Source organism: Nipponia nippon, unplaced genomic scaffold (genome assembly GCF_047370975.1).
Source record: "Nipponia nippon isolate SJK-2023a ecotype South Korea unplaced genomic scaffold, ASM4737097v1 scaffold_6, whole genome shotgun sequence".
Classification (NCBI taxonomy): Eukaryota; Metazoa; Chordata; class Aves; order Pelecaniformes; family Threskiornithidae; genus Nipponia; species Nipponia nippon.
The window spans coordinates 2,868,935-2,885,165 of NW_028262380.1; the positions used below are offsets into that span (position 1 = coordinate 2,868,935).

The following is a 16,231-nucleotide window of genomic DNA, read 5'->3' on the forward strand; positions in this document are numbered from 1 at the left end:
TTACAATAAGTGGGCTCCAGGGGATAAGATTAAGTCAAATGCAGTCATACTCATGATTCCTGCCCTTGATAGTGAGATCCAGTAAAGATCGAATGGTTGTGCTCTCTGAATTCTGTCTAGATACTACCCCAAATCTTTACTCAGATGTACTGCACTGCATGTTAAATAGGACAAAATTCTGCAAGAACATAGATTTCTTCCTCAGAAAGAAGAGGCATTTGTCACATGATGCTGAAATACTGACCTATACCTAATACAATTTTTTTTTCTTTCAAATTCTAGGCAAATTGTACTTCTTTTCAGATGGCATTCTCTTTTCTGATCCCCACCATGGCAGCATTTCCATTTCAAAGAACCACATGAGTTCCATTTCTCTCTATGATGGGGTGAGTATTTTGTTTGTTCCTACGGTCATAAACTTTTTATCGATTTTTAACAGTACTTCTGTAGGGTACTAGTACAAAGTTTTGATTTCAGTTGCAGTTTTACAAGCGTGTGTGTAAAATTAATAACTGATGCAAGTCTCTACACTTCTGGTATTGGTTAGCTTAACCAACTACTGATTAGCTAAACTGTAGGGAGGAGAGAATTTTGTATTAGACTGAGTTATCAATGTGGTCTTAATAGTGTGGAAAACTGCTTTTTATTAAAAGAAAAATTACAGAACATAGCATTTGTAAAACATCTAGGAGTTTTAAGTGATGGATAGAGGAAAGTTCAAGGCACTGTGAAGTCATACGGTGTATTAGAAGGTGAAATGCTGCCTTCTATTCAAAATGTATTTAACCTTCAGTCGATTGTTTGTGGCAGTGTACTACTTATCTCTGGAGAGGTCACGAGCAGTGTCTGTCTACTGTCGTAGAGCGTTGTGTAACTGACAGGTTGAAGGGAGGTGGGGGTCGGTCTCTTCTTCCTAGTAACGAGTGATAGGACGAGAGGAAACGGCCTCAAGCTGCGCCAGGGCAGGTTTGGGTTGGATATTAGGAAAAACTTCTTCACCGAAAGGGTGGTCAAGCATTGGAACAGGCTGCCCAGGGAAGTGGTTGAGTCTCCATCCCTGGAGGTATTTAAAGAGCGGATAGATGTGGTGCTCGAGGACATGGTATAGATGGACTTGGCAGTGTTAGATTAACGGTTGGACTCGATGATCTTAAGGCTCTTTTCCAACCTTGACATTTCTATGATTCTATGAATGACTGTTTCCCAAGCTGAGGAGTGAGAAGGAAAGGCATGTTGCACGTAATTACACATATTCTGAGTAATTACAGTAAAAGACACAATGTTAGGCATAGACTTTAGCTATTCCTGTGATCAACCTACATCACTTCACTTGGCCAACTTGCCATGCTCATAGTTTGGTCTCCTGGCTTAGTGGGAATTGAGAGTTAGGTTAGTGATGGCAACTCAGCTTTTTTTTTATATATACCTCTTCAAGGCAGACACGCTGGGTTAACTATCACTTTTTCAGAATGGAAAAGAGATTATTTTGGTTGGTTATTGTTTCCTAAGCACTGGAGAAAAAAATAAAAATCTGTGTTTCCTGTGGTTTCTATTTTCTTCAGGTACAGTATTAGACATTTGTTTAGTGACCTCCAGAAAGCATTGTGTTGCTATGATTTCATCATATAATGGAGGAAACCAGTAAAGTACAATAAAAGTATGTGATTCAATTGAGATGAAAACACAACAGTGAAGAGAATCTTACCTTAGCTGCCTTTTCTTGTGTATCATATTGATTGCCTCTTGGTAGTTTAAGAAGCTATTTTAACACTGACCTTCCTTCTATTGTTTGATTCAAGACACTCACTTTCATAAAACTAGCTATTTATGGGACCTGGCTATAATTCTTGAACTGATGCCAGATTTTTGTGTAAAGCTAAACCTTGACAGAGAGCATTTTATTGTTCGACTGACTTGGCATAGTGCAAGGGTGGAGAGCTTAGACTGTTAAGAAGTGACAGGAGAAGAAGGGTAATTGTTAGTATGCTTTTTCCGACAGTTATTGCAACAACAATATTGATGGAAAAGAAAGGATAGTTTAATGCTAGGATTAAAATAAAAGATACAAAGACTTTTGTGATGCAAAGTACGGTTTCTTCGCAGCTCTATCACCATGCCTGCTAGATGCTTCTCTCTTTAACTTGAAAATGTCTGCACTTCTGCTTCCAACACGTGCTGCAGGTTTCTCTGTTCCGAGAAGCCGGCCACCTAGCTGCCACCCAAGCTCCTGAAGTCCTTGAGGCTCATAGACATCGAGTGCTTGGAGGACAGGGTAGATTCCTCACAACACTGTACCATGACGGTCTAAAGCAGAAACCATCCCAATCTTAGCAGAATCAAACACAGATCTCCCATCTCGTAAGGCAGCAGCATTCTAGCTTAGTACCCGCCATCCTGGGAGTAAATGAAAACCCGACAGGCTACACTGCCACCCAGTCTCCAAACTCCCAGGTTTCTTTCTTTTTCTTCTGTAGCTGTTCAGTGTCTCAGTGAACTGTATCAAGGTATCTTTACTGTATAGAGCTTAAGGTGCTATGTGCTATGTTTTCAGGTCTTATTTAAGACCAAGTATTTCAGCTTGTAAGTACCTGAATCCAGCATTCATTTTGGCCATTAATCAAGTGAGCAAATATTACTAAGTAATACTTAGATTTCACTACGACGTTAACACCTTGTAAAACTTTGAAATGGATTCTTCTAACCTAATGCCCGTGGGAATTATTGCTGCTTCTTTTCAGCTTTTCTCAATTTGTGGAACCCTAAACATTTTCCAGGAGGAGGAGCACATTCTGTTGGACACTTCACATGCAGTCTGCAGCCTGTATGAGTTGGCCTTTTAGTCACTTCTCATGAATTCTGTAAGCTATCCTGCAGAATCCAGGATCTGTGGACCATGTTCCAAAAGCCATTTTCTCTTAAGAGACGTTGTTCTTTCTTAGGAGAACATTTTTGTGTGTTCTTCGGTAACCTCAATGACTTTGAGAGGATTACTTTTATAATTAATCCCTCAGTCAGCAAAGGGTAGAGATTCTGTTTGCAAATGTCTCTGAATTGATACCGATTCTTACGTAAGTGTTCCCCAACTTGAGCTTTTTCTTCTCGAAAATTAGTAAGTAGAGCTCTTTGCCCACTTCTTCTGTTGAAAGGGAGATGGATGCTACTCAGTTTCTGATTTGAACCCGAAGTAATGGAATCCCTGTTTTCCAGGGATATTTCATGCTGCTGAATTGTACTGTTTTTCTAATACTTTGGTGTGAAAAGAGTTACAAGTCAAAGCTTGAGCATAAACACTTCAGCATCCTGCAACGTTGTACATAAACGCCTATCTTGAAGTCCAGAAAACCAAAGGTTCTTTTATTAGAACAAAAATTGGACAACCTGAGTTCAGTGCTTCTGAGGGAGACCAGTCTTGAGGGCTTCAGCTTCCTGTTGGTGAAGACACAATTCAGGTGAAGAAGCAATAGATTTAGTAGAACTTGTTTCTCTCGGATTCTTTAACAAGCACAGGACACTTGCAAGATGCAAGCGACTTACGCTTTAAATTGCAGGCCTGATAGTTGTGTCTCGTTGCAGCGTGGTGCCTTTCAGGTCAGAAACTCAAGAGCATGGTATAAAAAAAAAGATTGCAATAGCACTATGCCATCCTTCTAATCTTTTTAGCTGACATTTAATTCATTCTTCCAGGCTATCTGCGTCAGGGGAGATGTGTGGGTATAGACGAAGGTGGCTTTGTTGTGAAGCATCAGCAGAGGAAAGGGCTAAAGGTCTAGTTTTTGATGGAGGGAAAAGAGTAGATATTAAAATGCAAGCTTTTCTTTTCAAGATAAGACAAAGCTTAGGTGCTTAGAACAATCTCAGATGTTTTCTTTGAAGCTTATATCATCTCCAATAGCTGCAAAGCAGAAACTGAGGAGTACTCTAAGTGGCTGCAGTTGATCTTTTGCTCCGTACCTGTGCTGTACACCCTAATGAATGTTCAGATCTTTATGCATGCCTAGCTAGGACTGTAGTAGTTCTCTTCTGATCTCTGCTGTTTAATGTATTAAGCCTTTTTTTTTTCCACCTTCAATAACTGTTAATCATTATTTGTCCTGTTTCTTCCTTTTCTAGGATTCAACCTGTATTGTTGCTGCTCTCTTCATAGATGTCAAAAGTTCCTTGCTTGCTCATCTACCAATTGAATTCCATAGCCAAGACAACTTTTTGATGATTGCACTTTTCCCCAAAACAAAGATTTATAAAGCTTTTTATTCACAGGTAAAGTAAAAAAAGATTGGTTTGGGTGGGGGGAAAACCACACAACTATTCTTTGTGTTTCAGATGAGAGGCAAGGGTGAATTTGTTGATGTCTGTCTTAACTAAATTTGGAAAGAAGAAGGGGTTTATTTTTCATGTTAGTTGAGGCACTAAAGCTTGTCACCTGGTAAGTAAATGCAGGAAAGGAAAAGTTCAAGGTCTTTCTTGCATCAGTCTTCACAAGCAAAACCTTTTCGTATATCTCAGTGAACAAGCACAGTTTAGAGAGATGGGGCAGTTAATACTGAGGGAGCAACAAGTTAGGAAATACATTGAAAACCTTCTCTGTGAAGCTGGATGGGATTCGTGCAGGGTATTGAGAGATGGCTGATGTGATTTTGAGGCTGCTTACCTTTTATATAAAATCAGGATGTTGCAGTAGGAAGGACTGTTACAGATAACATACAAGGGGCAGTAACCATAGATCGCAGCTTTGAAGATTCAGACTGAATGTTAGGAGGAGGTTGGTGCAGTGAGTGGAACAGGTCACCCAGACAGCGAATCTCCCCCTTTGAAGATTTTTGAAAACTTGGCTGGATGAAGTGATGGCTGAGCCGATCTGTACTGCCAGCAGTAGTCCTGCTTGGAGCAGGAGGTGGGTCTGGAGACCTCCAGAGGCTCTCTTCCAACCAGAAACTCTGATTTTTCTCTGTGACCGATGGCATCAACCTTGCAGACTTGAGATTGTCGCAGACTGCCCTGCCATGTAGACCTTCCTAGCCCTTCCCAGGAGTGTGATTGCTCCTGATCTTAGGACCTTGCATGTGTGAGAAACTTTAACTTATGTATGCATTTCTAGTGATTGTGTTGCTCGTTAAGTTTAATGCCCACCATGTGCTTTCATTTTGTCTTCTGAAGCCAGTGAGTGCTCTAAAAGCTTGTTTTCTAGTAGTTGCATTTTAAATGTAGCACTGGTGTATAATTGGCTACAGCAATTGTGTGTAGTGGCAGAGGTTCTATTGTGTTTTTTTGTGGTTAGACACATTTGGATCGTGATCCTTAGGGAAGTTTTGCTAAAGTCTTTAAGTATCCCGTATGGTATTGTATTATTCTCTAAGTAGATTGGCTTCATGCGTTATAATGCAGAGGCTTTTAATAAACAAAACTTTGTAACAATAGCACTTTTGAGGAAATGAGCCTGGAGATTTTAGGACTTCACAAGGGTTTTAGTATGCGATCATAACACTGGATTGGAAAAGACCACCTAGCTCAGTGAGTACAGTCCCCACTGGTAGTGTTAATGTTACCATAAAATTTCTCCTCCTTTTTTCTTAAGTGTTTCGATTCCTTCCACTGTTCCACTGTGTGAGTGGTTGGGAATATTTTGTTTGTTTGGTTTGGAATTTTCAGCCTATTTTACTAGGTCTACTTTTATATCTGTTTTTTTTTTTTTTTTTTTTCTTTTGCTCTACCAGCAGACATCCTTGAGGTATTCAGAAATTTCTGGCTTCTTTGGCCTGATAAAATAAAACCAGATCCTTTTTAATCCATGCTTATAAAAAGTTCTCTTTTCCTCTGATCATTGTAATACTTTTCTTTTGATCTGTTTTTTGGCTCTAGATTTCTGGACTGTGTGTAGTAGTTGAGATGAGGGTATTTGTTTCTTGTACAGAGGCAATAATAGTGCTCTCTTCTGAAAATGTTCAGGGGTACCTTTGGTTTGCCTTTACTTTTCACTGCTGCCTTGAATTAATAGATTGTGCTCATCTTTTGAGAAACTCCTTCAGGTCCTTTCTCTTTTGCTACCCGCTGACACTCCAGCTGATTCTAGAAGTGTTTGTGTGCTCATTCTTGCTTTCATACTTACCTTCCTCCTATTTTTCTTTCTGTTTCTTCCATCCTTACAGTTAAATCCATTTTGCTATGAAGCATCTCAGTGCTGTGTAAACTGTCTCCCAACTTAGTTCCCCAAAATGCTGTCAATTCACTTCAGTCTCTGCCGAATTCATTGCAAAGGGTGTCGTGGGGCGTTCCCTAAGCAACTCCGCCGGTGAATGTCCCCAGCTTTCTGCTGCTTGTTTTTGGTGCTATTTATTCCGGTCCTCCTTTGAGTTAGCTTTTTGCCAAACAGTTCTATACTGAGTTTCAGTTTCTGCAGTTTAACAGTTTCTCCTCTGGCACCAAACCAGTTGCTTTGCTCAAGTTCAAGTAGATGAAACATGTCTTTTGTCTTCAAGATGTTATCTCATGAAGAGCTGTTCATAAGATCAAGTGTACCTGATTGTGTAAACCATGGAAACATATTATTGTATTTTGTTATTGTTTACCTTCAGGTATTTATTGATTTCCTCCAAATTTTTTTCAAAAAGTCTGCATGCCATTGAAGTCGCACAGACATAGTGGTCATTCTACAGACCTGTAGTTACAAAGGTTCACTAAAATGTAGGTACTAGTTTTACTCTTCTACCATCAAATGGCTTGATACCTCGCTTACTGGATCTATGCTTTAGTTATTCCAAGCCTCCTTGAAACAGGGAATGGCAATTACCCGTTCCTTCAGATGTGAGTGTATTAAATTCCTTGTAACTGAGATGGTTGCAAGATTTTGAGCACACAGAACTGGAATCTGGTTTGCAGATCCTGCAAAGACAGGACAGTACCTTTCATGTCCTCGCTCTAATTGGTAGTGGAGGAAAATTTGGTTAGGCTTTGGGATGTATTGATTTCCCTGGTTTTCTTCACCTTCTCTAATGCCATAGCAGCTCTTTTTTAAAATGTTCGTTAAGTTATACAAAAAGGACCGTTTTATTTCCTTTGAGTTCTATCTCAGACTGACCTGCATTTTCACTTTATCCCTAGCCCTTTATCTTCTAAAGGATACAATTTTCTGTTGACCAGTTCTTCTTTTCATCCCTTGTAGGCATTTTCCTTAGTCTCTTATACATGTTTTGAAGTGGTTATTTGTTTGGTTGCATGGATCCTTCTACACAAGCAATATTGTCTTTGTTAATATCAAAAGTTTAGTTTATTTGATGTTTATTTATCTCAGTACCCTTGTGTTTAGGATGCCGATTTGTTAATGGAAAGCAGTCGTCGTCCCCCCGTCCCCCCCCAAGTTGTTTTGTCTTGCAGCAAATCATTGTGAAAAATGACAATGGCTGTTGCCTTTACTTATTAAAAGAAGGGAAATACTGAACGCTTAAATGACTGTGTGATTCATCTGAATCTGATTTCTAGGTTCGGAGTGCCATTCATATTAATGTGACTTGGCTAGAGCAATAGAATGCGAGCCAAAACACTGTTCCCTAGGGAAACGAAGGGCTCCCTTTTCTTTTGCGAAGGAACAGGGCTTTTCTTAAATTTCTAGAAATGATTGCTGCAATCTTACCTCATGAAAATTACAATACTACTTAAAGGAGACACATTAATTCAGTTCCTGCTGTACTGCTGTTGAACTATAAATACCTAGCGTATACTATAACTAAAAGATACATGTGAATGTTACTGTTACTTTGGTGGGTAAATTTTTTTCCTAGGATTTTTTCCCCAGCTGTGAAGATTGGGGAAAACGAGACCATTTCAGTAAAGTTACTTCTTAAAGCAGTTCCAGTCTAGCCAAAGAGAAGCTTACAAAATCTGGTTTGTGGAGACTTCTTCCATATTTTGAATTCTTGCAGCAAAACCAGTATTGTGAAACATTTAATGGCTAGCTAAAATGCATGTATTTTTTTAGGTGAACAAAAACAATTCCTAAACAAATTCAAAACAAATTTTGCAAAATAATGATGCTTATGCATAGGTCTGGTTTGTTCCAGGTTTTCTCTGCGTGGCAAAACCAGACACACTCAGGATTATCGTTAAGGGTTGTCCAGGAAGAATTTCTGTCTGTGGAACAAAAGAGACTGTAAGTTCATGCCGCTTACTCCAGTTTAATTCTGCATTAACTGTGTGCTACAATCAAAAAAATGCTGTCACTCATTGAAGATGTTGATAGTGGTTCAAAAAGGAATTGTTGCGTTCTTAGTGCAACACTCGCTTAATCTTTTTGTACTAGTTAATATGTAGCAGTCTGGTTTAAAGAAGATAAATTTCTAGGTTTCTTTTTTAACTAATCAATTAATTGATTTTGTTTGTTTTAGGCATTCCGGTGTTCAGAAGCTGTTTAATGCCTTGTCGTTTCCTTCTGGGGAAAGATGCAGGGAGCTTAAAATATCTGCTGCCCTTCCAGAATTAGAGAGGTGAGAAATTGTTTGTGTTTTCAAGGGATCAGTTTTGTCAGAAATAATACAACAGTATTCTGGTATATGTAATACTTGTCTAAAAATTGCTTATTTAATAACTCTGTCTTCGCGCTAGATATTTTTATTCTGAGATGAATTATTTCCTCTCTAGGAAGCCTCTGTTCGACCTTTTAACAATCTTATTTTAGTAATTTCCCAACTATTTATATGAATGAAGTCTTTTGGTCTTGATTGTAAGAAAATAAAACTTTTATTTTTTTTGAAAGGTTTGTGCAACATTTTACTGTCAGCAGCGTGAGTCATGAGCCAATAATGAGAGCGCATCTTCCTATTTTATTGCAACAGTCAGAAGTCATTCCTGATAGCAAAGCAGAAAGTGATAAGGTAAGGAAGCAACCCAACAATAGTTCCTACCCCAGTACAGAATATTTAGCAAATATTCAGTCTGTCATTAGTTCTGTTGCAGGCAATGCAGTAAAGTACTGATGTGTGTTTAACCATGCTCTCTTCCTCCTTCTCCGATACCACCAGTTCACGCTGGACTTGCTTCAAGTCTGTTTCTTAGAATAAATTGCTCTGCTCTGTTTTCCTGATTACATTACTTAATTTTATTTTTCATTTAAACAATCCTTTGGAAGTGCTTATGGCCCTTCAGCCTGATAAAATAGAGGCAGAAAATGAGGCGTAGATCTTCAAGTGAACAGTTTTCTCTCATGTCCAGAGAGAGTTAGCCCTAAAGCAGTAGCTTGTTTTTATGAATTGCTGAATAATTTAACTGAATTGTTCTCTGGAACATAAAAGTCCTTTAAATAGCATAGAGGTAGCACATGATATTTAACATTTGCTGATATTATCTGTAGAACACTCAGTTCTCTATAGGGGCAGTAACAATTGTCAAACTTAAGGAGTGCTTTAAAGAGCATTTTCAGAGAAAATAGTTCCTTGTAACTTTCCAGCATTTGAAATCTGCTGTAAGCCAGAAGGTCAAAGCAGCAGGAATAGAGTCTTTCTCTTTGAATATTGCAGTATGGTGGCAGCCTTATGTCCTGGGGTCTAGTTCAGAGACCATACTGATGCTTAAATTAAGTATTAATTAATAGACATTTATTCATGTTTTAAAATCTGATTTTAAGGTTAGTTTAAGTGGTTTTGTGTATGTTTAAAAAAAAAAAGAAAAATCTTCTTATAATGTTCATACCAAATTCTATGAAACACGCGAACTTAGTACCTCTGATTTTTCTGAGTCACTTCTCTATATCTCTTATCATGAATACTCGCTTTCTGTGAGCATCCAAAAGTGGTTTTGAGGATAGGATACAAATAGTCTGCAGACAGCTGTCTTCAAATAGCCCGTAGAAACTGGAAGAGGTAATCTGTCGGTTAATAACAGGATGATATGCAGTGTGATGGCTGATTACCAGCGACATAATTTCTGAAGTTCACTGCAGCACAGAGCTGTTTTAGTCGTGTTTTCTGCAGAACTCGTTTGCTTACTTCTGTAGCCCAGTCCAGTATATGGTGTAGAACTATATCTATATACTTTGGGGATATTCTCTGACTTCTTATCAGTGTCTCTTTGCTATGATCCCTCTCTAAATACCACAAGAAATACACGTAATGGAAACAGAGGTGCTTTATGCAGAAAAGCTGTTGGTATGTTAGAGCTGTTATTGTGCAGCCTCTTACCCATCCTACTCAAAATGCAGCTTTGCTGGAATAAATTTTGTGTATAGCACGCTCGGTTCAGTATCAGAAACCTACAGTTGCTCTCTGTGTTTGACAGGACTGACATACACCATCACTTTTTGACCCATTTTGCTCAAATACTGTTCTATGTATTTGAATGTACCCTTTTCATCATAGGATACATAACCTGTCTGGTGCCTCTTGCAGTGTTTTGTCTGACATTTGCATTAATACTTAGACTGCAGACTAGATTTTAATGTAAAGGTTTTGATAATACGGCTTGCTGTATTTGTTAATTGTCCTTTCACTGCATTTAAGGTGTGAAAACCAAGAGAAAACGCATCTTTCTAAAATCATGCATATCTGAGTAATTGCGTAAACACAATTTTAGTTCTACACTATCTTGCTGTTTCTGTGGTTAGTGTCACGTAATTTTGTGTGTTTAGACTTAAGATTCTATTAAGATAGAGAGCCTTACGTGTGTGCAATTGTTGTAGCTCATTTCTAGTCTTCAAGTTGCCCCCCTTCTTATCCGTTCCCTGTGTTTCAGGTGGTTATCACCATTATAACTGGTCTTCCAGGATGTCGTTGCAGTGATCTGTGCGCTTTCCTTGTAACTTTTAACAAGGAGCATGGCAGGTTTGTACAGTTCTGGTTTTACGGTCTAAAGCAGTGGTCATACTAATGACCAAAGAACTGCTCAGCATGAAGGAAATGAAACTATCAATGTTTCACTTAATTTATTTTATTTTTTTATATATCCCAGTTTCTAATCTGTAAGCAGATGTGTTATAAGAATAAATTCAGTAACTATTATGAGGTACCTTAACTAGTTCTACATAGCACACTGTAGGGTAGGGTATATTACTTCAGGTATCTCATTTAACTGTGTTATGCCAGGTAGATTTGCCCTTAGATTTTAGACGTTCAGACGAGAAAAATAGCAGAGGAGATTTCTTTGTTGATATTCCATATGAAGAACAGCGCAGGTATCACTGTAGATCCATGATGTGTGTCTGGAACTATCACTGATGCTACAGACGGTTAAGAATAATCTCAGAAGGGCCAAATGAATCCGGCCTTAAGCAAGTATGGAAGTCGTCACAATTTGGAGGAAACGGGTGAAGAGCTTCCATTTATTGACCTGTGGCAGCGAGTCAAATGCATTTTTCTTGGAGAAAAGACTATACCAACAGTCCTTACTACAGCATTGTTTTTAATCTGACCTGGTTTCTATTCCACAATAGCAGGAGATATATTCAGGACATCTATTGTATGGCAATAAGATAAATCTTAATAGGAATTTGCCATTCTGTGTGTTGATATAGCTTCTGGCAAATCAAAAAAAGAAATTCTTATCCTTTTAAATCTTACAGCCAAACACCTTAGCATTTAATCTTAGTGGTGTTCTGGACTTTTTTTTGTGTTACCTTTAACTCAGTGTCTTGATATTAGCAAGTTGATTCAGAACAGTTTTGTGGTTCTGTTTTTAGGGCAAACATGTAAGGTGACTTTTGCGTGTTCTGTGATAATACGTTTCGTCACGTTTTCCTGCAAATGTCATCATTATTTTTTATTTTTGCAGTGAAATATTTTCATGCCCAGAGTCTTTTGAATTGGATCCATGTAACTTTTGTTTACTGCATCACTAACAAAGATCAGAATTAATCATATGATGTGCTGCTTTGAAGAAGCTGTTGAACATTGTTTTGTTAAAAAACAACAACAAAAAAACACAAAACCTTTTGGCAGTAATGTAAAGAATGTGCTTATGCTGGAAATGATAGAAAGCCAAGTAAATTCCTCTTTCCCATGTGGTATGAGAGATGTGGAATCTTAGAGCTTGTCAAATTTATTTTTGGTCTGTTGGTTCAAAATAAAAAGAAAACAGAAATATTATATCATAGAATGTTAACTTCTTTCCTTGTTTTCTGTTGTTTAGGTGGATAGTTTATCGGCAAATTATGGATAGTCCAGAATGTTTCAGTGCCACCCACTTCCAGCGTTACCTCTCCAGTGTCCTGGAGGCTCAGCAAAACCACAGCGTCCGTCAGTCCACTTATGCTAAAAAGAACAAGCGTCTCTTAGTGGTCTTGCAAGGGTAAATGTTTGAAACTGTTTCAACTGTTGCACAAAATAAGGGATTTTCTGTTCCCTTCCACTTCCAAGGCATTTTTAAACTTTCCCATCATTTTGAAGCAGGCAGATTTCTGTGCTGAAGTGTGGTACTCCATGAATTCTGTTTTATGTATGTACTAAACTCAGCCTTTCTGTGCCACCTGTTAATTTTATTGCTTGTTACTCCATTGGAAAAAAGGCGTTCGTAGTCTTCCTTCAATCATAAGGAAGGAAGGACTGCATTTGGTGGTTCTTCCCTATTTAGGAGATTGACTGTGGTTTTTGGCTTCTCAAAGGAAGTTTTCTTGCCCTTTCCAGCTGCATCTTAGACTGTGATTAAATGGCACTTTACATATTGGTGCAGCTGAGTGTGGTTTGGTTTTGGTTTTTGGTTTTTGGTTTTTTGCCCTCCCCAGAGGGCCTAGATAGAGAGATATTTGCCCTTCAGAGGCTGGTGAGAGTTCTTCATGCTGGTTAGCTGTCTTTAAAGACTGCTGGGGTACTGGTTGTCTGTCTTTAAAGCCATAGATTTGGATGAGAGCAATAAAGCAGAAATAGCTTGAGACTCTTTTGCAAGTTGGACGCCAGAGCTGCAGCTGAATAGTACCAAATATTACCTCCTATAGTGTTGTCTTAATATTTAGAGGGAGTGTTGTGTGTTGTAGTCCCTGTTAGTACACAAATCAATTATTACTCCTTTTTCCCAACAGACCTGTATTTTGCTGATTGATAACCAAACAAAAAACCATGGAATAAACACTCAACTTTTTACAGAGTGCAGAAAACTGTTAGCTGAGTTCTCGCCCTGCCTTTCATGTATGATTTTCTTTGAAGGTTTGCTAAAACGCTGACATTGTTTTGATGAAAACTGGGGGTGGAGCACCTCCCTATTTCTTTCAGAGGAAAATCTGTTGTCTTTAAGGCACTAGGTGACTGAGCGCGTTTTGGTAAATTTTAATTTGAGTTGCTTCAGAATATAAATTAATTTTAGGAAGTGTGATATGGTATGACATAAAAATTATAATTAATATCTCTCAAGTGCTTACAGTACCTTAAACTTTTGCAAGATCAGTGACTGCTAGAGAATCCTTAATAAATAAATTCATAGTTTGCAGAATGAAATGGTCCATTCAGTCTGCAATATTTTTTGCTCCAAATAGAAACTTAAAAGCCTAAGCTACTGTGACTCTTACTGAATTTTTTTAAACAGAGCATGAGTGCGCTACAGTAAGCGTAAGAATCAATCTTTGCTTTTTTCCAAGTATTTAGCATCTTTGTCATCGATGCTTTGTCTTTGCATTTCTGGTAGTCCTTGCTTTGATTCTTCGGCAGTATTAGCTAAAAAAAATGTGACACAAACTTTCAAAGTTCCAGTTGATGAAAGATATGAAGAAAGAGAGGCGGTATTGCATCCGAGTTGTTATCCAAGTAAATGTTTGTGCAATTTTTGCACAGCACTTCTCATTTGGTATGTTTTGGGCCTCTGTACTTCAGAATGAACGGCTCTGTAAGGATTATGACCTCTTAAACTACTGGCAGAAAGCAGGCTGTCAAAAATACACTATTCGCTCGTTCCAGCAGGAGATATTGAAATAAGACTGATTAACATGTTTCGGATAAATGCCACTTTGTTTGTGGTATAAAGGTGAAGACTCTGAGCCATCTGTTTGACATTTCCATCTCACGTGTAGCACTTGAACTAGCATCGTCTCCAGTAAGTTTGCCCACTGTGTTTGGGTCATTAGCAGTAACGCAGACTAGCTTGAGGGAAGTACTACCCTAATCTGGCTGGAGTGCTTTTGGTTCCCAGGCTACCGAGTGTTCATTTCTTTCACTAAGGCCATACATACGGAGCTTAGCATTTTCTTCATTATGGTCCATTCTGATAGTGCTAAAAAGCACTAAAAAGCATAATTATTTCCGTGTTAGAGTGAGATTTTTTTTTTTTCTTAAAGTTAGTAGGAGTGGTATAAAGTCTAGTGATGAAGTAACTGATATTCTGGTAGCAGCACTGCCTTCAAGAATGGTTAATTATAGGTTTTCCATTCTTTTCGGAGTAGTTGAGTGTTGGTATAGACAGCTTTAAAGAAGCTGGAGTTCTCTAAATAATCCGATAACTGACAATACAGTTCTGAGAGAAGGTAGTGACTGGCTGAGAAGAAATAAACATCTGGGATTAAAACTCAGGTTCACCTAAACTTTGCTATCGTACAGAAGTGTAATACAGCAGTGTCTGGAGTAGTGATAAATGATGGACCTGTTAATTATAGAAGCTAGTTTAAACTGGAATGCTGAGAAGTGAGAGGTGTTGCTTTTTAATTTCATGTTTTACTTGAATCATACTTAGTGCTTAATATGCTTCACAGTAGGCACAACATGCTTGCGTTCACATTCTGCCTTTTGTGCTCCCTGAAAGCCAGACTTTTCAGTTGTTCAGCGCAAAGTTTATACTGCTTTTCTCTGTAGTGGTCAGTAATTTATTTCTAACGTTAATTGCAGTCTGCGTAATTTGTCTGGATTTGCCAAGTTTTGAACTGCTTTATAACTGTTTTGGTAGGCTTCTCTAGAAATCTAACCTTCTTGCAAGCAATTGATTTCTTACTAGGTGTTGAAATGTGTCATTCTGTTTCTCTGAAACCATATTTCATTTTGTTTTCTTACAGATATACTGATGTGATTGATGTTGTACAGGCGCTGCAAACTCATCCTGACCCAGATGTGAAGTCGTCTTTCATCATTGGAGCAGTTAATACTTGTGTAGAGCCACTGAGTTGCTATATGGAACATAGGTATACTTTTAAAACATTTTTACTAGTTTGAAAATAGATATGTAAGTTTGAGATCACTTTTGTAATAATTAGAGATATATGATGGTTAAAGGCTATTGAACTGTCTTAAATCTCGTAAAGCTGCTAGGTAGTCCATCTTGGATGAACTTTGAAGTACTGTTTAGTTTATAAGGATGATACTTGGTTTCCACTAAGTATATAATTATATGTAATATTAATGAAACTTCAGCTTGTGGAAGAATAAACAAAGATTGTCATTAGCATACTGCTTAAATACGTATACTCTGGCTGAGGACTTTGTAAAATCTGGCCTATCCACATCATTCTTTTTCTTACGATCTTTTTGTAAGCATGACTAAAAATTGAGATGTGCATCTCAGTTTGGATTATTGATTGTGTCAATACTTTTGGATATTAAATGAAGACTTTATAGATTTAAAATATGGAACTTATGGGCAGCAGTCCCAAATTTAGTGGAAGAGAATGACAAAGCACGGAAGCAAAAGCATTGCAAGTATTAAAATCTGATATCCTGGGTTACTGCAGGGGCAGGGTGGGGAGGAAACGGTAGCAAAGCCAAGTCACTGACATTTTAAAATAGCGCGGTATGGTTGCTGTTTCATAGTAGATGTATGTGCTCCAGACTTCAACAAACATGCAACTAATTTCATCGACCTATCTGTAAAATTATACTTAAATTTTGCAATTATGCAGTTATGCCTTGCAGCTGATTTGATCGAAGTAAGTTAAAGCAGTTACCATTTTCAGAGTTCTTAGCATTGCTGCTATTTGTGATAAAACTCTGTGCATCATAGCTTAGAGGTGAACTGTCCAATCGTTTTATAAAAGTGCATTCCTTAAACTTCCTAGCTATTTTTAAAACACTAACCAACATGCTGCTTGTGCTTTACGCTAGTCAGTAAAGAGACGTTACCTTAGTGCTTCTTTTGTCTCTGTGACAAAGATTTTAAATAAATAATAAAGGCAATATAAAGACATAAACTATTGTTGAATTGATGCTGAAGCGCTGTTTCAACTTGTTCTTTCCATAATTATAGGAAAGACAAGATCCATTCCTAGGTTTTCTTTTTTAACTTACTAACATGTTACTGGTCATGGTACTGAGTAGTATTTATAGCAGCAGTCGCCTGCAGTCTTTGA

At 38.0% G+C, this 16,231-nt stretch overlaps 1 protein-coding gene across 1 annotated transcript in view; it reads left to right on the forward strand.

Moving 5' to 3' along the window:
• The window catches only part of DNAAF9 (dynein axonemal assembly factor 9), a 76,101-nt gene that overhangs the window by 41,814 nt on the left and 18,056 nt on the right, over window positions 1–16,231 (forward strand). Inside the window, exons 21-28 of the mRNA XM_087736473.1 lie at window positions 283–386; window positions 4,111–4,257; window positions 8,052–8,140; window positions 8,376–8,474; window positions 8,744–8,861; window positions 10,714–10,802; window positions 12,106–12,264; window positions 14,945–15,070. Of these exons, the coding sequence (XP_087592599.1) occupies window positions 283–386; window positions 4,111–4,257; window positions 8,052–8,140; window positions 8,376–8,474; window positions 8,744–8,861; window positions 10,714–10,802; window positions 12,106–12,264; window positions 14,945–15,070 (931 nt within the window). The remainder of the gene's footprint in view (window positions 1–282; window positions 387–4,110; window positions 4,258–8,051; window positions 8,141–8,375; window positions 8,475–8,743; window positions 8,862–10,713; window positions 10,803–12,105; window positions 12,265–14,944; window positions 15,071–16,231) is intronic.